At 41.6% G+C, this 24,207-nt stretch overlaps 2 protein-coding genes across 8 annotated transcripts; both read left to right on the forward strand.

Moving 5' to 3' along the window:
* The first annotated feature begins 1,544 nt into the window (after window positions 1–1,544).
* Window positions 1,545–11,411, forward strand: LOC104640347 (beta-1,4-galactosyltransferase galt-1-like). Of its 4 annotated transcripts, none has more exons than XM_075772123.1 (3): window positions 1,545–1,678; window positions 9,286–10,639; window positions 11,003–11,411. In XM_075772123.1, the coding sequence occupies exons 2-3, from the start codon at window positions 9,347–9,349 to the stop codon at window positions 11,018–11,020; spliced, it is 1,311 nt and encodes a 436-aa protein (XP_075628238.1). In that variant the 5' UTR covers window positions 1,545–1,678; window positions 9,286–9,346; the 3' UTR covers window positions 11,021–11,411. The 4 variants fall into 4 exon arrangements, with proteins under 4 accessions (XP_075628238.1, XP_075628235.1, XP_075628237.1 ...); XM_075772122.1 differs by lacking the exon at window positions 1,545–1,678 and adding an exon at window positions 6,488–6,620; XM_075772120.1 differs by having other exon boundaries at window positions 9,286–11,411.
* A 573-nt stretch (window positions 11,412–11,984) lies between these two features.
* LOC104635424 (uncharacterized) lies at window positions 11,985–20,962 on the forward strand. Of its 4 annotated transcripts, none has more exons than XM_075772115.1 (3): window positions 11,985–12,620; window positions 18,443–18,529; window positions 18,673–20,962. In XM_075772115.1, exon 3 carries the CDS (start codon window positions 18,673–18,675, stop codon window positions 20,026–20,028), a length of 1,356 nt encoding a protein of 451 aa, XP_075628230.1. In that variant the 5' UTR covers window positions 11,985–12,620; window positions 18,443–18,529; the 3' UTR covers window positions 20,029–20,962. The 4 variants fall into 4 exon arrangements, with proteins under 4 accessions (XP_075628230.1, XP_075628232.1, XP_075628231.1 ...); XM_075772117.1 differs by having other exon boundaries at window positions 12,034–12,620; window positions 18,431–18,529; XM_075772118.1 differs by lacking the exon at window positions 11,985–12,620 and adding an exon at window positions 15,219–16,103.
* Window positions 20,963–24,207: the final 3,245 nt, after the last annotated feature.

The raw sequence follows: 24,207 nt of genomic DNA on the forward strand, positions 1-24,207 counted from the left end.
AAATCTTGGGAACCTGGTAAGTTTTCAGCAAGTGGCAGCTACATGTGGAAAATCATGAAAATCCTCTTCTGGTTCTTCAAACAAAAAGTTTGACAAGTCCTGTACCTGTTATTAGAACATGGACAATAACAGCGTGTGGGTGAAAAACAAGCTTGATGTTGTCTGATAGCCCATCTTCATTAGTGACTCTGCTCAGCTGCCTTCTAAGAAGCAGCAAGAAATCCTGTACCTGCCATTAGGCACTATTCAAACTGCAAGAGAATTCTCTCCTGTCCTATTATCTGGTGCCCAACTGAAGCTTTGCAGAAGACTTAAGAGGTTTTTTCATAATTTATCTTTGTTACATAAATTACTAATGAAAGTGCATCTTAATCTCAGAGGTACATTGCGCTCAAGCATTTTGTAGATTTTTGTAAAAGTAGCAGGAGTTTTAGATAATGTATGGCAGCATTCCAAGGTGTTTCAGGTGTTATATCAAAAAACTATTAGACACAAACAAACCAGTAACAGCAAGGCAAAATGAGAAACAAGGCAAGAATATGCTATACAAACAAAGCATTTGTGGGTATGTGAATGGCTTTTAGTCAGGTTTCTTTGCTTGACCTTTGTACTCTTTAGCATCCATATTTAAAAGCGTAAGGAACATATGTATACTGTGAGACAATGTGGTCTGCAGCAAGCTTACACTTTGCAAATTACAGTTCCAGTACCTGTATATATTCTCTGGTTACACGCGTCCACACTGAGTCTTTACACTTAAAGTTACTTTCCAGCGTCTTGTATATTTTGCAGTTTATAACAGGACTTTAAACTGCTTGTTGCAATTAATTTAAGTCTGTAGCTTGGTGGCCTGCTAAAGCAATATGTTTGGGGGGTTTTCCCCTGTATATATTTATGGAAATGGAGAGGAGATGGGGGGCACACACAGACAGTGAACACAATTCACACTTGGGCTTACGCCCATCTGCTAATCTTGGCACACGCTGTGAGGGGCATAGGGCTCCATCACCCCTGAAGAGATTGCCAAGTGATGATTATGTCTGAGTTTAAAACTTTTCTAAATTTGCTGAATTTTTTAACTGAGAAAAGGGGGAATGAGAGAAGAAGGGGCCTTAAGGATGGGGTGGGGGAAGGTGGTGGTGATTGGGGGCTTTTTTTATTTTTCTTCTCCGGTTATTTTGTAAATGTTTCTTATGAGCTAATTTCTTTGGCTATGCTTTAAGGTAAATGGGCCAAGTGATTCCTTTGTTTCTTTAAGTGAATCCTTTAGTCTCTCTTCTTACCCGTCTCTGAACTTCATTATTTCTCTCTTACCTTTTACTAGGCAAAATAAACAGAAATGGTCAGTGAACTTTCCATTTCCACAGAAACACTGGAAACATGTCAGTGTATTTCAGAATATTTTTTAACGAGTTCAAACATTCCTCCTTCTCTAGTTAATCTACAATTAATGTAGCACAGGAAAGCCGTGCCAGGAAAGAGGGACATATCAGTACAAAGTCCAAGTGAAAATGGCTTGGTTCTTTCTGCTGGTTATTTACACGAAGTCACAAAGGATTGGACTGAGAGGCACGCCTCTTGCTGACTCCCACTCTTTTAATCTCCTGACATCACGACAGGGGCCAGGAGAAGACACCTCCTAGAATGGACATTTCACTGAAGGAACTGGAAGTCAAAGGTAAATATAGAAGTTTGGAGTCACCTCCACTTATGAGGTGACACAGTTTCTTTAGAAAAGGAGAAAGAGGACTCCAGGAAAATCCACAGTGCCCAGGGCAAATTGATGCAGCTCTGGTGTTGTGGTACAGTTCTATGAAAGTAAATGTGAAGTCTTAAAGGTAAAAGACTTTTTTTCTAACTTTTTTTTTTATCACAATGTTGGTTTGGTGATTTTTGTGGTTTGATTTGTTTTCATAGTATCATAGAATCATAGCATGGTTTGGGTTGGAAGGGACCTCAAAGATCATCTAGTTCCAACCCCCCTGCTGTGGGCAGGGATACCCTCCACTAGATCACGTTGCCCAAAGCCTCATCCAGCCTGGTCTTAAACCAGGGATGGGGGCTCCACAGCCTCTCTGGGCAACCTGTTCCAGTACCTCACCACTCTAACAGTAAAGAATTTCTTTCTAATATCCAATCTAAATCGACCCTCCTTCAGCATGAACCCATTACCCCTTGTCCTGTCACTACACTCCCTGATAAACAGTCCCTCACCATCTTTCTTGTAGTCCCCCTTCAGGTACTGGTAAGCCATTTTGGTTTTTTTTAAGTAACTGGCCTATACGATGACCATATATGTTGAATTCTTGTACCTCAGTTAAAAAGGACATTGCTGGTTTAAAGCATCCTGCCAGGGTCCTGTGGGTAGTTAGTACCCTGACCAGCCCCACCCAGGCCCCACACCGCTACCCATGGGCCCAGGAGCCCATTTAAGCCCAGCTCTGGGCCCTCAGCCCCTGTCTGAGCTGTGCCGCAGGGGGCTCAGGCCTGTCCCCCACAGACCCTGTGGGTCCAGCCCCTGACTGGCAGACTGGCTTCGCTTTGGTCCTGCCTTGTCCCCAGGGACCTGCCAGCAGCCACTGGACCTGACCTAACCTGTGGGTCGGCTTCCCAGCTTGGCACCTGTCTCATCCCATAGACTTGCCGGCTGGTCTGGGTGGAGGGCTGAACCCGGCCATGGCCAGCCCTGCTCGCCTCGCTCAGGTACCGAGGGACTGGGCCCTGGCTGCTGAGGCCCCTACCCCACCAGCTGATCGTTCCCCTCAGGTCTCAGCTGCTTGTCACTTGCAGAGCCGCCAGCCCTCTCCGACACATTCTGTGTGCTTGTCTCTATGCTGAGAAATGGAGGCACCCACAGGTGCTCTGAATTCTAGGCCCAGTTTATGCCTCTTCTGAAGGGGAAGAAAAAAAAAAAAGAGGAGGGAAGCAGAAATGTGTGTTTCCCCCTAGCAAAAATACTAAACATTTCTAAAACTGCACAGTGGCATAGGAGGATTTGGCAAGAACAGATATGTGGGGAGATAGGATGAGGAAAGAGTGAGCTGTTGTTACGTACAGGAAGACAAAACAATGACAGAATGGTGGTAAGAGGCTGCTTAACTATCTGAAACAGGTTCTTTAGCAAGAAAAATCATACTATTTTTGTTTAAATAAAAGGCAAAAAGAATACAAGAGGAAAAAAATGAGAATGAAGCTGCTGCCCAGCTGTGTTACTTCATTCATCTTGATAATTTTGTACAATAAAAGTATAATCTAATTTTACTTCTGTTTCTGCCAAGGTTTGCTTTCTAGTTCTTATATATTGGTTGCAGTCACCAAAGAATGTGTCACTAGTGTTATAAAGTTGTTATTACCTAAAGAACTTTTAGTACAATTAAATAAAACACACAAGAAGTGCAAGATGGTATAAAATACAACAGAATGGATAAGATGGTGCCAAGTATTTAATTTCCTTTTGAATTATGGATATGCAAATTATTAGTGTAGGGAAATTACTAAAACCTGATTATTACGAAAACACAGTTGGCAGCCAAGGTTAACTGGTAAAATTCTGTTTAACATGAATCTTTCTTGTGCACAAAAAGCCACATACAGCTAGTTAAAATTGTCTTAGTGTAGAATTTTCTAGCTCTCACACTAAACCCAAGAGACTTGTTGAGATTTTAAGATTTCCAGTCAAGTGGCTACAGTGTTTGCCTGAAAGTTCTCTAGAAGGGACTGGGTGTACACTGCCGCCCTTCCTAACAACCTGAATCTACTCAGGAAGAAAGAAAGAACCAAGACGACTGTAGTGCTTCTAGGGCGGTGTCCCTCTTGACATTAGTCTGCTGAAGATTGTAATTAATATTAGATAGCTGTAGTACTAGTCACTCTAAACCTTTAAAAAAAACAAAAAACAAACAAGCAAAAATAAATTTAAAACCTTACCTAAAGCTCTTCTAACCTATACTTTTAACAATAACCCCCAAAAAACGTTATTTATTGTTGTGGTTTTGAAAACTGTTTTCTGTAAATGAGAAATTCACAGATCGTGGTAGTTTCTTAGTGACATGTATTGCTTATGCTGCTGAGCAGTTATAAGCAGCTGAATACAGGGAGGATTTTATTGCAAACAAAATACTTCAAGTTCACCACTTTTTCCAGGAATTAGCAATTTGGTTCCATCAACTCACATGCCCAGACTTACACAGGCTAACCACTTAAAACTGTCCTATCCCAGTCTGTACATCAAGCACCTGAACAATCTTTGGGACCAGAATGACAGCCTCAGCCCTACTGAGTATTGGGTAGCATGTACTGCAGCTACTGTACAGGCTTCTTTCTCGGAAGCACTAAATAGGCAAGTAATGACATGCCACTTTCTATACCTGCAGTTATAACAATAGCATTCAAATAGAATAGTTACCAGCAACGTTCTTCAACCTTTTAAAAGCTTTTATAATGAAAGGTATGATCCAGGTCAGAGCTTTAAAACTGCTTTGTGAGAAAAGTCAACTGGCAGTGCCTTTTCCGTGTTACAGTTCACATCGATACAAGGCATGTTAATGAGAAGAGATAAGCAAATCAGAAAAGCTTATGTGCTTGTTACTTCCTCCCCTCCTTTCCCTTGCCCCCCAGCTGGCTTCTTTTGAAGTGAAAGGCAAGAATAATTTCAGACTCCTTTAGGAAGTAACTCAAGTAAGGACTTGATAAATAATCATGATATTTTTAGAAGTCAAGGAAATTTAACAACATACACGTTTGAAAATGTTGGCCTAGTGGTTCAGCTGACAAAGTGTGCTGTTAAAGAGGATCAAAATTTCTAATACTGAGCTGAGCTAAGTCAACATGTGGTAAAGGAAATGGATATTAGTTGTGTAATTAACTGTTTTGCTTAGTATCAAAGTTACCGATGAATTCCTGAGGCTAGTTTAGTTGTTGTTATGTTGTTTTACTTGACAAATCTTTATACACTTTTTTTTTAACATTACCGTTGCATGGAGACTTGTTACCTAAAAGGCAAAACCAGGTAACAGAAGCAGCCTCACTTCACACACGAGCAGTGGTGGACAGTTCTTTCTGGTTGTTTTACTCCTAGACAACGTTGGAAGAACTTCTGAAGTAGGTGAAAACTGCATATTTCTTCTGTTGATATTTATTTATTTATTTTTCCCATGACTGCGCTGACACATGATGGTAGAGATACAAACAAACATAAATAACAGTAAAAATTGTTGGGGATATTTTATTGTTCCCCTTCAGGTGAATTAAGCACACGTTTGTAGTTAATTATAGAGAAATTTAATGAGCAGTGCATTGGACAGAGTCCCACCACCATAAGCAGTTCTACAGGGAGTCTGCAAAGATGTGACAACTCCCTATGAACACTTGCATGAGCACCGATCCTCTGAGCGTTGGCATGGACTCCTCAGCCCAGCATTGAGTCCATCCTCCTGTGCCATCTCTGCTGGGCAAAGGTGGCTCCTAAGTGCTCTTACCCGCTCTGTCCTCCATCGATAATTACACCGCGGTTGCTGCTGCATTTCTTACCAGTAAGGGAGCTGTTCTTCCTTACATGGAGTCATTCTGTTTCTGCTGCCAGACAGCTTAACCCATTTGCTGCCTTGCCCTCCATGCCAGATCGTTCCTTAGTCACAAATTACCATTGCTGAGTAGTTACCATTTGAATTTCCCTTTCAAAATACTTCAGCTGTAATCAAGCCACCTTTACAACTTCCCTTTTTCCCTCTATGACAGCTGAAGATGTGTGTCTTTCCATAGAAATAAAAGTTATTTAAAATAAAAATTGCAGGCACCACAGTCCTATTAAGAGAAAGAGCAAGTTTTTCTCTCTAAATAGCTAATAAAACAGGCACATCCAGTTTGCCCCCCAAAAAAATGGTTCAATTGTTTTGCATGTCTCCCCACCCAGTTTACTCCTCCCATCTAAGTTCGTGTTTACGTTAGGTATTATACAGCCCCAATGGCCAATCAAGTGTTGACTCAAGTTGTATAGACCTGCTGTTTCAGACACTTGCCATGGTAGACTAAAGGTTGATGTGATTAAATACTAAGTTTTATTTTCTGATTTCACAACTGTGCACACAATTGCTGTGTTGATTTTGTGTCATTATAAAGTGAAAGAGAGAATCTTAACAGAGGACTAAGCTTACTGGAAAGCTCTGAAAAACACAAGGGGCTATTTAAGATTAGACCGTTGAAACACGTTAGGTTACAGGTGATCTAATGGCAAGTATTTAAATCCTGATGTAGATAAATTTCCAAGAACATACACACAGACACCATAAATACAGGAAAATTATCATCTATCGTTCACCCATTTAACAAATATGACTGTTGAGAGGCTGAGATGGTATAACTTCTATTGACGAATGTGTGATTCAATTAAGTCACAGTTGTTTGAGAAAAATAACAGAACAGAAAGTAAAGTAAACTCTTACCGTACAGGAAGCTTATGAAGTCACGGGATTTCCCACAGATGGTTAAAGTACCAGTATAATTGTAGAGGAAGCAGATGTTGGGGAAAAAGCAAGATTGCAAGGTCTCTCATTTCAGTGGGAGCATAAGGCAGAATTGGAACATTGGAAAGCACGAAGTGCTAGACAAAGAGGCTTGAAACTGTGAGTAAATATGCTATCGTTTGGTTCCTCTTAGGTTTAGGAGGGCATGGTTTTGCAGATTCTGGCAAGATAACAAGACACAACAAACATGGACTCCATTATTTTCTCTTTACGTAGCTGAAAAATGCTGAGGTGTTGTCTAGCTATTCCAGGTAAAATGGGTGACAGTGTTTTATAAAGCTTCACTAAAAGAGTTATTAAAAATAAGGTTCTTATTGTTTTGTGTGAATAAGTTTCTTGAACTTTGTTGATATACCTTACAGAAAAACATCTTCCGGTTTCTAGTCTGTACTGCAAGTCATATTAACCTAAACAGGCAGCGAAGGTCCAGAGTTACTAACATATTTTAAACCCCTCTCTTAAAGAGGAGGGATGTTTTTCAGTTTCAGAGCACAAAAAATATTTTCTTCAGTAACAAGAGACCGTAGTGATATCAGACACAGTGAAACAGTCGTCTTCTGCTCAACATTACAATGTCATCTTACATGAAGTGAGGCTTTGTCAACATACGGTCATTTGAAGAAAGGACAGTACAAAGTAGCACAATAAGTATCTCTTAATAACTCCATGTGTATAATCCTTTTTCAGAATGACAATGGCTATTTCTGGTCAGAAATTATTGCTCTGACAATAGCCGAGATGCTGCTGATAAACTACTCTACTTTTGAAATGCATTGAAATTGCTGTCCTCTGTCCTTGTTACATGCCTCAGTCTTCAGACCTACTCCCATCTCTGCAAAGAATTCTGTTGATTTCTTCCAAGAGAACACTGACGGCTCAATCCCACCTCCAAAATGGAGAGAGAGAGAAAAAAAAAAAAGGAAAATTAAAAGCACTTGTGGATAAAAAACAAGAACTAGAACTTGAAATTACTATTTTTCCATGTTGTTGTTGGCTTCTTTTTCTTTTGTGTTTTTTTTCCCCCTAAAGTTTTCTGTACACATTTTTCAATCTCACTTCCAATTAATATTCTTATGAAAAAACCCCACTTCACTCTAAAATATTCTTTCTCTTAGTTTTCTAATAGACAGCATGTTAGTAATTGTAAATGGTTTCCAATCCAAAAATAGGAATACCAATAAGTATTTGAAGAACTTTGGTGCAAGCTGATAACTGATGATGCAGCCCTACTTTTCTATATATCTTCATCTTTTCTATGCAAATAGCACTTGCAAGGTCCCGCTTAGCTTCTAGTGAACTAATGACAAAACGAATATTTGAATTTTACTGGTTAACTGAGGAGGCAATATAAGAAGTAGTTAAAGCAGATGAGGAGGCATCTTCTGCAGAACAGAGTAACTTTGTGAGCATATTAAAAAAATTATTCTGCACATGCAGTGCAATCTTAAAATTGGTGAATGCCAATACTTGCACGAAAGGGGAAGATGCACAGCTTACATGACAATTTGCAGAGCAACACGAAGATTTTAACTTTAGAGAATGGGTCTTTATACTTCCTTCAAAGTAATTTCCTACATTTTTTGAAGGAAAAAAAAAGAACAGTTGAGCAACATCTTGGATTTGCAAATTACATCAGGCAGCAGTGCCTTCATCATGTTCTTCAAACCTAGTACTCAGAAGTCAGAGTAAAGCTGTAATTAAAGCGGCAATTTTGTGCATAATTAGAAAGTGTTGTTATTCAGCTGAGATTGAATGTATACAGAAGAGGACAGAATACCTACAAATGGTACAGACAATGGTTAATTGTTCTGATGTGTTGTTGTGGTGTGCCGCATGTGTGCCCTCATGGCCTCTCACAGAATAAAGCAAGGTTTGGTTTAGTATGGTTTAGCTTTAATTTGCCTTCCATCTGCTTGATGGTTTAAGCACATGTAAATATCAAGCCGTGATTGTATACTGAAAATCTTCATTTTGTAGTCTGATTTGGTCATATCTTGGAGAACCTGAAGTTTCCATGGCACGGTTGAAGAGTTCAGAGTTCACACTGTGGTCCCAATGAAGGGTCACAATATTCACACAAAGTCCTCCTGAAATCAACTGCCAGTTTAGAGACTTGGCATCTTTAGTGGCAAAAGCAATTTACATTTAAGGTAATCATCTCAGACACCTGGACAAGTGAAAAGGTCATTCTTTCCAAACATCTTTTCCTAGATAATGTTGAATACCAGAGGATCCTACTAGGCTCTGAGAACACAGTAGGCTCTGAAAACATTTTCTTTGTCACTTGGGAATCAGGACACTGGGAGACTGTGACAGGATTGCTCCTACCCAATACAAAAGAATGCAGTTTGAATTTCTCATCACAGCAGCTTTTTTTGGAAGAAGAGGGGAAAGGATAACTCTATAGTTTTACCAGCTTCTCAGAATACCAAAAGATAAAGAATGTGGGTTTTCACTAACAGAAATTTCTTCCAGGCCTCAAAGTGATTCAAATGACACTGTATTACCATTACTGTGTACCAAACCAGCTGAAACTGTTGCACTGGGCCCAATTGTAGAGTAAAATATAATAAAGTCTGGAATGAGGAGGTGTAAGAAAATCTCTCAATTTTTTTCCAAATATGTATGAAAAGTTAGGTCTTCATACTAAAGTTTGAAGTATCAAAACAATAACTATTGTGTTTAAGAGAATTCAATACAAAGCATTGCATCTTTTTGGCAAATCACTGAAAGTGTGCTTTTCTGTGTGTTTGTTTTGTTTTAGAGAAAGTGAATAGAAGACTGAGTATAAAGGTCTGTTAAGTTCCAAATTGTGAAATTCAGCAATGATACACTGTGGAAAAAAAAATATTTGTGGTGTTGTATGCATTCTTATTCTTGCAAGCATTTTATTCTTCTCCTGGAAAGATCCTCAGCTACAGAATAAGATAACTAGAAAAATCTTCCCCCAGGCAACAACTGCCAGTCCAGCAGGTCAGCTTTGTAGGGGAAAACCTGCTCAAAGTGCAATAACAGCACTAAAAGATAACAGAACTTTTATTATAGCCCCCTACTTTGATGACAGAGAAAGCAAAGCCACTCGTGTGATTGGGATTGTTCACCATGAAGACGTAAAAGAACTACACTGCTGGTTCTGCTGTCAACCCCATGGAAAGATATATGTATCAAAAGCAAAAATTGATGTTCACTCAGATAGATTTGGATTCCCTTATGGTGCAGCAGATATAGTTTGTTTGGAACCTGAAAACTGTGATCCGACACATGTATCGATTCATCAGTTTCCACATGGAAATATTGACCAGCTGCCAAGGTTTGAAATTAAAAACCGCAAGGCTGAGACCTTTTCAGTTGACTTCACTGTATGCATCTCTGCCATGTTTGGAAATTACAACAACGTCTTGCAGTTTATACAGAGTGTGGAAATGTACAAAATTCTTGGGGCGCAGAAAGTGGTGATCTATAAGAACAACTGCAGCCATCTGATGGAGAAAGTCTTGAAGTTTTACGTGGAGGAAGGAACCGTAGAGGTAATTCCCTGGCCAATAAACTCACACCTCAGGGTTTCTTCTAAATGGCACTTTTCTATGGATGCAAAAGACATTGGCTACTATGGACAAATCACAGCTCTGAATGACTGTATATACCGTAACATGCAGAAGAGCAAGTTTGTGGTTCTTAATGACGTTGATGAAATAATTCTTCCCCGTAAGCACCCAGACTGGAAAACAATGATGCATAATCTTCAGGAGCAAAACCCAGGGACCGGCGTTTTCCTCTTTGAGAACCATATCTTCCCACAAACCGTATTTACTGACGTGTTCAACATTTCAACCTGGAATACTGTGCCAGGTGTTAACATATTACAGCACGTTCACAGAGAGCCTGACAGGAAAGAGGTTTTCAATCCCCGGAAAATGATAGTTGATCCCCGAAAGGTGATTCAGACTTCAGTCCACTCTGTCCTACAGTCTTACGGGAACAGTGTGAACGTTCCCATGGATGTTGCCCTCATTTATCACTGTCGAGCGCCCCTTCAAGGAAACCTTCCCCGAGAATCCCTCATCAGGGATACAATGCTGTGGAGATACAACTCATCATTAATCACAAATGTTAACAAGGTGCTAAATCAAACCGTATTGTAAGCTCAGAAGTGAAACCTTGGTTGTAAGGGTGGGGGGGAAAGCGGAGAGCTACCCGTATCGTAGGGAGGCAGAGGCTATCCTTTAAAGATCCTGTTAAAATCACTTCCACATGAAGTTTCATCTTACGGAGATTTAGGAGAACATCCCTTTATGTACTGTACAAAGGTAAATGCATTTGATTTGTGAACTGAATCAAGGTATCCAGGGAAGAGATTTTCAAATTAAAAAAAAATCATTTTATCTAAGAAGGGTCATTGAGGCATCAGTCCACTATTTTCTAGAGGTGTTTGCACATGGTTGGGAAGAGTCTGATGACATTGTTGTTATATGTCTTTGCAGGAAATTAGTGTGACATAAGATACATCAGAGAGACATCCCTTTGGAGATAAAGTATACATCTTTGGCTCTGAAAGTTAACTGTGTTGGGTAAGCTACAAATTTAAGTGCAGTAATGAAATTTAGAGGTGTTGCAATAGGCATTTAATGCTATGTTCTACCCAACAATAAATGTACTGTGTATTTAAGATCATCTGTTACTCACAGGAACAAAGATCTATTATTTATGTCCTTCACCACTAGAAAAAAATCCCACCGTAGAACGCATACGAATGTCAGCATTGCGTTTTGCAGGAATGATTCAACTAGCAGTTGCCTGCTCTAAAAAGTACTGGTGTAAATGACTGGATTTGATCATGCTGTAATTATCAATTTTCCCTTTTCAAAAAAATTTATTTACATTTTGAAAATATAACGGCTTGCTTGTGTTTCTCCATTTTACAGAAGTTAGTTAGACAAACCGACAGTTTAACATTGGGGTCGAGTGCAGAGACCTCCTCCAGCAAGGCACGGCGCTGCTGCAGTCTCTCCGTTGCACTTGTGCTGTCCGGGCTGTGCCGTTCACCCCCGGGACATCGTGTGCGGGGCGCGGCACCGCGGACCAGGGGCGAAACGGCGCTCCCGGAGCCGCCGGGGTGCGGCTCAGTCACCGGCTGGGCGGGCGCTGCTTCCCAAACGGCTCCGCTGCCCCGCCGGGGCAGATCGGCGGCCCCGAACCGGCGCCCCGCTGCCCCTCTGCGACACGGTCCCGGCCGCCGCGTCCCCCCGCCCCGCGCTCTTGCCCCGGGGAACCTGCGACGGCAACTCGCGGGCAGCGGCCAGAGGCGCGGGCGGGCCTGGGGAGCGCGGCTCGCCGCTTGCTGTCCCCCGCTGTCGGCCGGACGGCTTGCTGGGGCCGTGCTCTGGGCGAGCCGCTGCCCGGTAGCCCCCCCCACCCCGCGGACCGCCGCCGCCCTGCGCAGCGAGCCGCGTAGGGCGGAACCAGGACGCCCCGGTGCGCCGAGACTCCAGCCCCGGGGGAGCGGTGCGTGGGTGTGTGCGAACGGCTCCACCCGGAGCGGCGGGGGCCCTTCCGGACGCACGGCCCGGGCGGGGGCCCGCAGGGTCTCCTCGCACCGCTCGCTCTCCCGCCCGCAGCCGCCGCCACCTTTCCGGGCGGCAGGTGACGGGATCGAGCGTCCCTGCTTCTCCCCGGGCCGCGGCCGTACGGGGCCTGGCGTGGCCGGCACGGGGGGTAGTCCTGCGGCTGCTGCTCTCGGTGCCGCAGTGGGAGCCGGGGAGGGGAAGCGAGGGCTCCGGTAGCGCCGGGCCAAGCTCGTAGCCCTGCCCGCACCGAGCTCCGGCGGCGGAAACGGCGCTGCCCGCCCCCGCCCCGCGGCAGGAAAGGCGGACCCGCGGGGCGGAGGAGGCAGAGAGGCGGGCTGCCGGTGTGGTCGCTGGTCAAGCTGCTGGGAGCGAGGAGGGTGTCGGGCTGCGGCTGCTGCTCAGGATCCGGTAACTGGCATCGCTTCCAGAAGCGGGCTCGGCAGGCTCGGGATTTTATTTCCACTCAAGAAATAGCAAATAAGATGGTGGTCAGCAGTAGCATTTTTTTTTCGGTACTGGTGCTAACCGCTTAACGGTAAGTTAAAGGTATATATTCATCGTACAACCCAAATTTTTTTGAGTTCTCCATCTGAATACACTCCAAGCCTGGAGTTTAATTTTAGACTGAAGGAGTGCGTAACTCCTCAAAAGAGTGGTTTCAGCGTGCGTTGTGGGTTAACCCTGGTAGACAGCTAAGCACCACACAGCTGCTTGCTCGCTCCCCCCCCGCCGTGAGATGGGAAAGAGCATCGGAAGGGCAAAAGTGAGAAGACTCATGGGTTGAGATAAAGACAATTTAAGAGATAAAATGAAGCTGCAGATGCCAAATAAGAAATGTATTCCCCGCTTTCCATCAGTGGGCTGGTTTTGCTTTTTAGCCGTTTCCGGGAAAGCAGGGCTTCATCAAGTGTGACGGTGACTTGGGAAGACAAATGCCATAATGCCGCATGTCTCCCTCTTTCTTCCCCCACCTTTAATTGCTGAGCACGATGTCCTATGGTCTGGACTAGCCCCTTGGTCAGTTCGGCACAGTGGTCCCGGCTACGGTCCCTGCCAGCTTCTTGTGCCGCCCTACTCCTGGAACGGGGAGAGCAGCACGAGAAGGGCAGGCGGCCTTGGCGTGATCTCAGCGCTGGTCAGTGACAGCTAAAACAGCAGTGTGCTTTAAACGCTGTTTTGGTCACACATCCCAGACACAGCACTCTGCAAGCTACTGTGAAGAAAATTAACTCTGTCCCAGCTAAAACAAGCACAGTGTGAAAGACAAAACGTGGAAATAATCTTTCAAATGCTGTCATGCAATCTTTATTTTGCCTGATCTATTTCTTTTCAAAGGACGTCAAGTCTAATTGTTTACAACAGGAGAAATTTGGCTTAGGGATATACAGCAGATTGTAATGGCGCAGTTTATGAGTGTACAGGGAAATGTGTGGTTTGTCAGTTCTAATGGCACAAATTACGCATATGGCAACACTGTGTATTCGTCTGGCTTACCTTCTTTGTATTTAGAACAGAAATGGCCGGCTTATTTTTTTTAAGCAGTATTTTACAAATAGTAGAATAATACTGCCCGCAGTTTAATCCTTCAAACAACATGCTTCTGACTTTGGGTCGTATGAGACAAGAAGGAGTCTGGTGTTGCAGAGAGTCTTTCTGAAAAAGATAAGCTATCAAAAGATGAGCAACAGACAACCTACATAAAGATGGTAAATGATTGTTAGTCTTCGGAATTTTAGTTTTCGTTTAAGCACCAGTGGTTTGTGGTGTTACTTTTGGCAAAAATCGTAAAGCAGAGGATAGAAAGTAACTTTTTCCAAAAACAATAAATTAATAAGGCTATTTGTTAGTGGTGGCTTTTTAGTTAGACCCTGCATAAACCAAGGATTAGGCTGTTTATTTTTCCTATACTACGCATCTAATACCGCATATTAGCGACTGAAACTTTGCAGTCACCTCTTGAAGATTGCTCCCTATCCTCACCCCAGATCGGGATATAAAGTAATAAGCTGAGAGTTATCAAAAATTAAACTCAATGTAGACATTGTGAAGATACTGAAATGAGCAGCGTGAAAGGTCTTCAGCTGTCTGAATGAAAAGAAAACAAGTTACAAGGGAAGGCCACGACACAGAGAACATGCGGGGGAGATTAATAATGACCTGGGAATGGCTCCTGAACTAAATTAGCACTTTTTTCTGCTGTTCAGTAAGGATGATGCTAATTGTGGAGGGTTAAAGAAAGATGATGGAAAAGAAGGTCTGAAAGTAGAAGTTGTATAGCAAAGGTAAAAACAACATTCCAGTTGGAAGGTGATACTGAATAATTTCCATTTCAGAATTTTAAGATGACAGACAAGCTATCGAAGAACCTGTACTGGGTGTTTAATTAATGTGTCATGACAATGGTACATGGTACAACGTGGCAAAAGAAAGCATGAGTGGTTCCTTGGTTTAGGAAGAGGAAAAAAAAGATGATTTAAGTATATGCAAGTGTGCAAGTGCAAACTTGGTCACATACACGGTTTTAGAGTAGATTTTAGAAGGACTATGACAAAAGACATAAGGAGAAATGTGATTAATTTGAGTAACCTGATCTAGTGAAAGATGTCCCTGCCCACAGCAGGGGAGTTGGAACTAGATGATCTTTAAAGGCCCTGCCCAACCCAACCCATTCAGTGATTCCATGATTCTGAGACAAGAGCTCTTCGTTACGACCTTGCTGGAGAAGAAAACACATTGTGTAACTGCGCTTGGCTGAAAGACTGGGTAGATGTATGAGCCTGATGACGAGCTCAGATGTGTCTGTGCAGTGTGATGCATCTGCGAAAAATACAGTCCTAGCATATGTTAAGAAAATTTCCAGCAGTGATGAGGCCTCATCACTGTCGTGTACAAATGGCCAAGGAACAGAGATTTCTGGTCTCCTGTGCTAGAGATTACTTGGAAGTGGGCCAACTGCACGGAAGCAACTGGTTCAGGAAGAGTGTTTCTTGTGAGTTGGTGAAAAAGTAGCAAATATGAAGACAGGGAGATGATACATCAGGAGTCCGTAAATGCAATATGGAGGAGGAAAGGCTCCTTACTATTAAGGGGAACACTGTAAAAGAACAAACTGGTGCAAAGTAGCCATTGAATTATTGTTGTTATTATTGTAATTAAAAAATAAACTCTTTAAAATATGCTGGAAGCATATTTTTGAAGTTAAAATTTGCCAAGTACTTTCTATAGTGAGGAAATAAAAATTAATCTGATTTTATATCATATTTTCTGACAACATATCTGTGCTATTAATTTCAGGGGATCAAAACTCATGAGTCATGTATTGGGAAACCCATGAATTTCACTCCTCAAGTAATTACATATTTCTTTTCTTTAAGGTTCTGTGTTCTGGTGTGTCTTGAGTTCTGTATTTTACTCTTTTTCTTTGCTTTTAGAACCTGCTCTTGTGTCAGATCTCTCTCATAGTTCCTCATCAGAATCTGTATTTATCTAATTTAATTCGGCCTATAGCATGTTACTAGAAAAATGATTGCCTGAGAAATACAGGTATATAGTATATTTTTCTAGTTCTTTGTTAAGTATGCCTGTGAATTGTCGATATATCAACATGAAGGATTCATTTCCAGAAGGAAACTTAAGTGGCCGTAAAAACAAATCACCCGAGCACCTAGGTTTGATTTACCTCAACAACTCCACACTCAAGTTTGTAATTTAAATTAAGTTCTTGGGAGGCAACTGTATGCTTTGCTCAAGAGAAGGAAAACTTGTTTTTCTGGTAGGTGTGGCTGCTGATACTAAAGAACACCAACCGTCTGAAATAAAATGTGTCGGCAAGTGTCTTAGGTATCGTACCAGCATTTTTTTCCCCTCAGTATTGTTCTGTATTGAACAATTCTTGCAATTTATCTTAAAAAATATTTAAGTTTTTATCTGTTTTAGAATAAACAATTTGTAGATTATACCTTAGCAAAAAATAACTGGAGGACTGAACAGAACTTCACTCAGCTATCTGCTTTAAAAGGTACTTTTTCCTTTCAGATGTTCACTGTTCAAAACGCAGTTGAAAGGATATATTATTTTAATTGTTCATTATTTATAGCTAGCAAAAGCAGAAGAAATAACAGGCAATAAATTAATTGTATTATTTAATGCTGACATGTTTTGATATTTCTTTAATAAAAACTATTTATTCTATAAGACTGAACAATATTTTAAGTCATAAATAGATAAGACTGAGGAAAAAAATGTTAAATGTGACCTACTCTGTGCTGTAAGAATGCTAAAATATTTAACAAGCAGGGAATAAGAATGCTTAGGGAAAACTTTTTGTCTGTCTAACATTTTAGAAGGTTTAATCCAAAGGCGTCAAAAATTTGAGTTGTTCTCAGTGACAAATCTCCAGCAGCAAGTTGTATGACAGTAGCAGGCTCTTACCGTGTGTTTGCAGTTCTGCTCTAAATTTTAAGGACTTGGGGGGGGAGCCCTGAGAGGCGGCACTGCTGGCTGCTGCCGCTCCGCTTTGTGCCCACCGTGATGTGAGGTTTCTGGTGCCCTAGGACTGTTCTGGTCTGTAAAGCAATTTCTTGGTAGGAAAAACTGCTGTAAATTGTGTCAGCCTTGGCAAATGGGGCGTTTTAAGGGGTATGTTGTGACCGTAGTTCTCCTTACTTTGCTTTTTTCAGGAAAGAGCAATTGTAAAAATATTGGACGTTGTTCTGAAGGTGCGGGCAATTATTTTTTTTGCCTAAACTCACTTGAGATTAGGAAGCTAGATTGCTGTATTTCAGAAGCTAGATTTCTAGATTTTACTGATAGGAAAATACTGTGTTTAAGCAGAAAACCAGACCCTAGGGGAATTTTGCAAGCCAAGCAGTGAGGTTGCCAGTGAATTTAGGCACTTCCAAAGTTATGAAGCTGCTGAGTATGATACCCGGATCAAAACTATGGATTTAGGTGCTTTCTAGTTTTGTATCTTTCTTACTTTTCTTTGAAAATGCTACTTTTCTGTTCCATCACAAAACAGTATCAAGATAGAGGCTCTCAAAATAGCTTTACACAATGTATGAAATGCAAAAAAAAAGTATGAAGTATTAAGTTTCATTATTATTTTAGAGTAGACAAATATGCTTTGGAAAAAAATATTGTTAGGTATTTAGCATGTGCATACTCGCTGAAGATACTTAGATTACTAAGTATTTAAGCCAGTGATTTTCTTAAGAGTCTTGAGCAGTAAATGAAAAGACAAGAAATATGAGAATCTCCCAATATTTGCTACACCTATGACATTGCTACCTGGTTTAGCTATAAATTATATGTACCTAGAAATCTGGGTCTTTTAATGGTTTAATTTCTCTTCTCAGCAGCTGGTTTTGTGCAGCAATGACATGCCTACTAGAAACATTTTCTTCCTCTGGTGCAATAGAATCGGTTTATTCCATCCGGGCATTTTACCCCACGCTTCTTGCTGGCAGTCGGTGATACTCTCTTCTACCAGTCCAGTTTTCTGATCTAACATGAATTTGATTAATCTGGGGCACTCCTTCCACGAATCCCTGTGGTACAAGCAGGCCTTTGAAAACACTTGCTCTCACCTTTCTGTTTATGGATGATACCTGGATACCTAAAGATGAATGTGTAGAGGAAACTTTAATCTGAGCTCCACTAGCAAAAATTACTCCTTGCGAGTGCCACGAGCTCCCTGTCAGGCATTAACACTTGCTAGCACACGAGTGCTGCTAAAGCCTTGGGCCATCCAGGTACTCGGGGATGTTCCTGCAGCAGCAAGAGTTTGAAGATCTGACCCCCCCAAACCTTGCCGGGAGCTGAGCCAGCATTAATGCAGTGGCAGGAGGCCCAGACCTCTAGCAAACATAATACGAGGCGACCTTCCCTGCAAGCCTGTCTTGTACAGTGCCGAGTAGGGTAGAGCTGATAACTGAGAATAAGTTTTATACCCCCATGGATTTCACCTGTTTGCTGCTGAATTGTACAAACTGACCTTCGTCTGTACATATAGTCTTATCTGTGGTGAGCTTCAAGTTAGGGAGTTTGTACATTAGAGATTGTATCTGGACTATCATGTGTAATCCCCAGTTACCGTGTTTTTTATGAACTTGATTAATTCTGTATACATTTAATATATGTATCTGCTGCTAACTTGTCTGTGAGAAGTCCAGTTGAGGATTGTTTAGTGCTTAATTTACATGTACACTGTAGGGGGAAAAAAAACCCATGCTTTTGTTTTGCTTTAAAAATTACTGCCTAATTATTTAATTGGATGTTCTAAAATTTGGATTAGAGAAAATAATGAATAATGACTCCTTGTTCTCCTATACCTAAACCTCTCAGATTCTTTCACAGAACCCTCCATGTACAGAAACCGGTCCACACGTCTGACATCTAGAGGCATTCAGATTGCCACATGCTGTACCGTCCATCCCATTAAAGGTGTGTTCTGTAATTGATTTTTCCTAAAAGTGCGGTAGCTGGGTCTGCGATTAAGTCCAATTTGCCACCTGTCTTGTTTGTGAAATTCTTGAGCAATGATCATAGTCAATATTATCTCATACTACATATTTTCTTTTCTGCAGATGCGGCGGCATAAAGTGCAAGGAGAAAGGAATTTGCATCCACATTTAGATACATTCCGAATGTTGTGTGGTGGGAAAAAATCTTACTTTGCTGCTGCTGTATGCATTATTACTCTAACTTCAATGGTCACACTTTCTTATCTTAGGCTACAGAGACTTTCTCACCTGCCAAAAGTAATTCAAGAAGGTAGCAGATGCAGAGGGAAAATTACCAGTAGCACAATAACAGCACTAAAAGATAACAGAACTTTTATTATAGCCCCCTACTTTGATGACAGAGAAAGCAAAGCCACTCGTGTGATTGGGATTGTTCACCATGAAGATGTAAAAGAACTATACTGCTGGTTCTGCTGTCAACCCCATGGAAGGATATATGTATCAAAAGCAAAAATTGATGTTCACTCGGATAGATTTGGATTCCCTTATGGTGCAGCAGATATAGTTTGTTTGGAACCTGAAAACTGTGATCCGACACATGTATCGATTCATCAGTTTCCACATGGAAATATTGACCAGCTGCCAAGGTTTGAAATTAAAAACCGCAAGGCTGAGACCTTTTCAGTTGACTTCACTGTATGCATCTCTGCCATGTTTGGAAATTACAACAATGTCTTGCAGTTTATACAGAGTGTGGAAATGTACAAAATTCTTGGGGTGCAGAAAGTGGTGATCTATAAGAACAACTGCAGCCATCTGATGGAGAAAGTCTTGAAGTTTTACGTGGAGGAAGGAACCGTAGAGGTAATTCCCTGGCCAATAAACTCACACCTCAGGGTTTCTTCTAAATGGCAGTTCATGCAAGATGGAACACATATTGGCTACTATGGACAAATCACAGCTCTGAATGACTGTATATACCGTAACATGCAGAAGAGCAAGTTTGTGGTTCTTAATGATGTTGATGAAATAATTCTTCCCCGTAAGCACCCAGACTGGAAAACAATGATGCATAATCTTCAGGAGCAAAACCCAGGGACCGGCGTTTTCCTCTTTGAGAACCATATCTTCCCACAAACTGTATCTACTGACGTGTTCAACATTTCAACCTGGAATACTGTGCCAGGTGTTAACATATTACAGCACGTTCACAGAGAGCCTGACAGGAAAGATGTAATCAATCCCCGGAAAATGATAGTTGATCCCCGAAAGGTGATTCAGACTTCAGTCCACTCTGTCCTACAGTCTTACGGGAACAGTGTGAACGTTCCCATGGATGTTGCCCTCATTTATCACTGTCGAGCGCCCCTTCAAGGAAACCTTCCCCGAGAATCCCTCATCAGGGATACAGTGCTGTGGAGATACAACTCATCATTAATCACAAATGTTAACAAGGTGCTAAATCAAACCGTATTGTAAGCTCAGAAGTGAAACCTTGGTTGTAAGGGTGGGGGGGAAAGCGGAGAGCTACCCGTATCGTAGGGAGGCAGAGGCTATCCTTTAAAGATCCTGTTAAAATCACTTCCACATGAAGTTTCATCTTACGGAGATTCAGGAGAACATCCTTTTATGTACTGTACAAAGGTAAATGCATTTGATTTGTGACCTGAGACATGGTGCCTTATAAGAATCCACAGCGATGGAGTGCAGGTTAAGAACTGGGTTCCGCAGGTAAAGTCTCTACTGCAACTTTGTGAGATGTGAGAGCTGAGGCACAGTGAGAAGATAGTTCTTTTACATGCCTGTAACTATGAAAGGGCATTATTCAAGATCTAAGAAGTGACCATGCAGAAATTAGAAAGCAAATGCACCGATTTCCAGCTTGCTTTTTCTCTTCCCATCTTCATAGATGTTTTAGCTAGTGCAGTGAACCTATAAACTACCTGAAGAAGGAATGAATTGATATTTGGTCATTTGTATCTCTGAAGTACTTGGTAGACAAAACCAAAAGTACAGCTGTGCTTAGTGGTGCCTATTAAAATATGGCTGAGGACAGCATCTCCCAGATGAAGAGCTGCACTGACATTAACACTGTAACTCATCGTAATCACAGAGACAGGGCAAGAAAACACAGCAGCTCTAGCACTGGAACTGGCACTTGTTAGAGGTGTTTCTTCTTCAGGGAAATGGGAATTTGTAGCCGAGCCATGAGTCATTTAATGATTCCAAGGATCAATACAGATGGTATTACTTCTGGAAAATGTAAAATGAGTTTATTTTCAATTAAAAAAATAAATAAATTTATATTTCTCTACTGATTCAAATCATGCAAAAGGCTATACACAGCTTTCAACCTATGTACAAAAAATACAACTACAGTCATTAGTATTAAAGGTAACGTTGCTTAATTCTTGCAGTTTGTATGTCACTCTTTGGGTACAAAATTTGTATGTACCAAGTTGAGTAAAAGGTAAACAAATACATTGTGAAAGTAATTGAGCAAAATCTACCAGTTTCAATTGTAAAAAAATGAACCCCTTATATTCTTGGAAATGGTGTTTGTTAAAGTGGTGATGCATTGTAACACTGAACATAGCTGTTGGAGTTTGGCTGATCCAAATGACTATTCAGCTGGGTTTTTGAGACATGTAAGTTTAAGAAGAAGGGTGATCCCTCCTTTGTTACCCACAGCTGTTCTGAATTACTTAAGCAGTAAGTGCTGAGTTGTGGTGGAAAGCTTTAAAACAGAGGCAAGGGATACAGATTGATGTTGAAGGAGGAGACTATTGTGAACTGAAAAGAAGGCTATTTCCAGGGGAAGGATGGATGAACAACTACTTATGATACATAATAGTATTGGTTTTTTTTCTGGGACCTTGAAGCCTCATAACAAACTGTTTCTTCACTCATAAAAATCAGGCATCAAGTGGATTTTGGTCCTTTATGTGATGGGTAAGTTGAATTATGTTGTTTCCTTATGTAGGTGTAAGGGTACAGAAGCTGCATCTCTTCCAACGTCTAGTGAGAAATAATGCCAATAGTTATTAACTTCTGCTGAAGAGTCAGATGGAAAGCAAAGCAAAACATTTGCTCACTGTAGTTTCACAATTTCAGTCATATTTTTTCTGTTTGCTAAGCCCCCAAAGCTATGTGCATTGTGCTGATAGGGCAATGTATTAGAACCTTCCCATGAAGGGACATCTAGGGGCAGCGATAGTCTGACACTTCGGTGTGTGACAGAGAGAAATGTGTGTGAGAGAGCAGGTATGGGTTGGTTTGTTTTTGTTTTGTTTTTTTTTTTAAATTTCAACACCAGTGTCCTGTTTTCATTCCTTCATCTGTTTTGTGGTGGCACATACTTATGCCCTTAAGGAGCTCTGTCATTAGTGGATTAGTATCATTAGCTAGCAAATGTCCAGGTGGAACTTTTAGTTGGAAGTCTTCAAGAGAGTCTGTAGATAACTTTTTGCTAATTATGTTTATAATAATCATCAGCTGCTATGTAACAGGCTAAAACTTCATTTATAAAACTAAAAGGGTGGAAGAGCAGGGTAGTGTGTATTGGATGCTTCTCATCATACTTTTCTGCTTGCATACTCTGGGACAATGCAGAAAAGGTGAATTTAGAGTTCTTAATTTGTTTAAAATTTTCTGCAACTTATGAAATACTTGTGGCAGGATCTCTTTCCAACTACCACTTTACAGCTTTTAACAAATGGTAGTGTTTGCTTCACAGTGGCAGCATCCCCCAAAGTCTGTATCAACAGACTCTGGCAGCTTATTAATGTCAAAGGTGCCTGCTGCAGTGGTACTGTCTTGCTTGGCAGGAGGTCCATTTAGAATTTTAGACTCGTGCAGTTTAGAAGGGGCATCTGGAAGTCCAGCTCCCTGCTCAAAGCAGGGTAAGGTACCATGGTTTGCTCAGGACTTTGTCTAGGTAAGCTGGACATACAACGTGTCTGGGCAACCTGTTCCAGTCTTAAACTAACCCTCACAGTGGAGAAGTGCTAGTTGGAGTTTCTCTGCATGCATGATGCTGAGATGAGTATGACTTTGTCTTCCCTATACCTTCTTATCAGGTAGCTGGAGATGGTAGCAGTGCCTCCCCACCCCATGCCCACTGCTGCCTTCCCTTCCCACCCCATGCTCTGGAAGGCTGAGCTCTGCTCTTGGTTTCTCAGACATTTTGTGCTCCACCTCCCTGTCCATCTCTGTGGCCTCTCACGGGGCTTGCTCCAGTGTGTCAGTCTGTTTTGTACCAGGGAACTCCACGTTGGGCTCAGATGCGGCCTTGAGCCCAGAACAGAGGTGAAGAATCCTTCCCCTCTGAATAATCCCCAAACTATGTGATTTGTGACCTGAGACATGGTGCCTTGTAAGAATCCACAGCGATGGAGTGCAGGTTAAGAACTGGGTTCCGCAGGTAAAGTCTCTACTGCAACTTTGTGAGATGTGAGAGCTGAGGCACAGTGAGAAGATAGCTCTTTTACATGCCTGTAACTATGAAAGGCCATGTCCTTAGTACAGCTCAGTATACAGTTGGCCGCCTTTGTCCCAAGGGCATATTGCCGAATCCTGTTCAATTGCTGTTGCACAGCAGTTCCCAGGCCCTGTCCTGTAAAGCTGCTTTCCATCTAGTTGGCTCCAGCTGCCTGTTGTGTGGGGTGATTGTGTCTCAGGTGCAGGATGGTGCATTTGCTTTGGTTAAACTTCACGCGATTTCTTTCAGCCAACCTCTCCAGTTTGTTGAGGATCCTCAGAACAGCATTCCCTCTTCTCTTGCATATTGATTGCTTCCCCTTCCCCTCCAAATTAGTATTGTTGGAAACTTGCTGAGAGTGGGCTCTTCATCATAAAGTCACTAATAAAGTAGTTAACCAATTCTAGCCCCTGAAGAATGCTTGTTTTAACTAGTTACGTTAGTGTATCGCTGATGACCACTCTTCGAGCTTGGCAGGCCAGCCCACTTTCCACTCATCTGGCGGTCCAAATATGCACTCCATATTTCGCTGATTTGGGTACAAGGACATTTCTGGCACGTTCCTGTTTAAACTCCTGCTGTGAAGTAATCTTTCAAAGCTAATGCAATGTTTTATAAGTGGCCCATCATCACGTGGCTCCTTTAGAGTAAGCTGAGTTACTGCACTCCTCATGCACAGTATACCTACTCCCACACTAAGAATGATGAGAACTGGGTTTCAAGCCAAGTTACTGAAAGCTTTGTTTCATCTAAGTTTTCTTCACTTTTGACTGAGACAACAAAAGCTCTAAGAGATCATAATTTGTGCCCTAGTCAGTGTGGTTTGAATGGAGAGCTGTGAATTTGGCTTCCAATTGATAAAATCCCTAAAAACACATTTTCAAAGTAAGTTTGTGTGAATAAAGGTGGAAAACCAAGTACTTAAGACTGTAGCCTTGTATTCAGTGTCAAGAGGAGATGCTCCTCCACTGTGACTTCACGCAATTCCTATCACATCACTCAAATACTGATTCTTGCATATGAAAACTGTTTCCATTAGGGTAATTCATACCGCACACATTTGGGAACCTTGACCTTTGTTCAGTACTAAGTATGAAATTAGGTGCCCTTGGATAGTGGGAAGAAAACCATACTAACAATAGTAAGGTTAGGCAGTTTTATCTCTTCAAGGACATGAG

This window comes from Balearica regulorum, chromosome 20, assembly GCF_011004875.1.
Source record: "Balearica regulorum gibbericeps isolate bBalReg1 chromosome 20, bBalReg1.pri, whole genome shotgun sequence".
NCBI classification, from domain to species: Eukaryota; Metazoa; Chordata; class Aves; order Gruiformes; family Gruidae; genus Balearica; species Balearica regulorum.

Bases quoted from the DNA above. Each gene is read 5' to 3' on its own strand.
- LOC104640347 (XM_075772120.1), top strand. From the start codon at position 9,347: ATGATACACTGTGGAAAAAAAAATATTTGTGGTGTTGTATGCATTCTT.
- LOC104635424 (XM_075772115.1), top strand. From the start codon at position 18,673: ATGCGGCGGCATAAAGTGCAAGGAGAAAGGAATTTGCATCCACATTTA.